The sequence below is a fragment of the Mustelus asterias genome, chromosome 29, assembly GCF_964213995.1.
Source record: "Mustelus asterias chromosome 29, sMusAst1.hap1.1, whole genome shotgun sequence".
Taxonomy (NCBI): Eukaryota; Metazoa; Chordata; class Chondrichthyes; order Carcharhiniformes; family Triakidae; genus Mustelus; species Mustelus asterias.
In genome coordinates, this window is record NC_135829.1 from 19,786,711 (window position 1) to 19,787,762 (window position 1,052).

At 63.2% G+C, this 1,052-nt stretch overlaps 1 protein-coding gene across 2 annotated transcripts in view; it reads right to left on the bottom strand.

Moving 5' to 3' along the window:
• Positions 1-655, bottom strand: part of LOC144480569 (sorting nexin-27-like) — a 125,176-nt gene extending 124,521 nt beyond the window's left edge. For both annotated transcript variants that reach the window (XM_078200166.1, XM_078200167.1), the window contains exon 1: positions 310-655. In XM_078200166.1, the coding sequence (XP_078056292.1) occupies positions 310-581 (272 nt within the window). In that variant the 5' untranslated portion in view covers positions 582-655. The remainder of the gene's footprint in view (positions 1-309) is intronic.
• Positions 656-1,052: the final 397 nt, after the last annotated feature.

The following is a 1,052-nucleotide window of genomic DNA, read 5'->3' on the forward strand; positions in this document are numbered from 1 at the left end:
GGGTCGGTGGGGCGGGGGGTGGGGGGGGGTGGGGGGGGGGGTCGGTGGGGGGGGGGTCGGTGGGAGGAGGGAGGTCGGGGGGGGGGGTGAGGGGGGTCGGTGAGAGGGGGTGGGTCAGAGGGGGGGGTCAGAGGGGGGGGGGTCGGTGGGGGGGGGGGGGCTGAGGGGGGTGTTTCCAGCTCCCACTCTGATATTATCCGGCCCCCCGGCCGGGCCCCGCTCCGTTAACCGGCCCAGTCGGTGTTTGTTCCCCTTCCCCCAGCCTGCTGGCCGCCTGCCGGCTCCGGGGGCCGCCGCTCGGGTACTTACACTTCCAGAATGCGATCTCCTTTGCGGACGCCGGCCCGCTCGGCCGCTCCGCCCGCCAGCACGGCGCTGACATGCTGCAGCGGCGCGTACAGCTCGCCGTTGATGCTCCTCAGCTGCCCGCCTTCGCTCACCTGGCCCCGCACGTTGAAGCCGTAGCCCGTCTCCGACTTGATGATCTTGACCAGCCGCGGGCCCCGGCTCGGGTTCGTGGGCGTCGGTCCCTCCGAGTCAGAGCCGGAGCCCGGCTGCCTGCCGCCCACTTCGTCCGCCATCTTCCAGCACGGACATCACACACTGCTGCACATCGCTCCGGCCCTTCGCCTCGACTCATTCACAAATGGGCGGAACCCTCGAACGGGCCGTCATCTCCGGCCGGACATCTTTCGGGGATGCGCAATCGTCACACATTTCTGTCTTTACCGTTGCAGTGTAGGCGGCCATCTTTGATCAAGGCAAACCAGACACTGCTTGTTTTGGTGAATTGTCCCCAGTTAAGGAAATTATTGTCAGCTAAAGAAATAACACATCTTTAAGTTTAAATTTATTTATTAGTATCACAAGTAGGCTTACATTAACTGATGTGGAAATGCCAGCGTTGGACTGGGGTGGGCGCAGTAAGAAGTCTCACAACACTGTCACTGTCTGTGTGGAGTCTGCACATTCTCCCCGTGTCTGCGTGGGTTTCCTCCGGGTGCTCCGGTTTCCTCCCACAGTCCAAAGATGTGCGGGTTAGGTTGATTGGC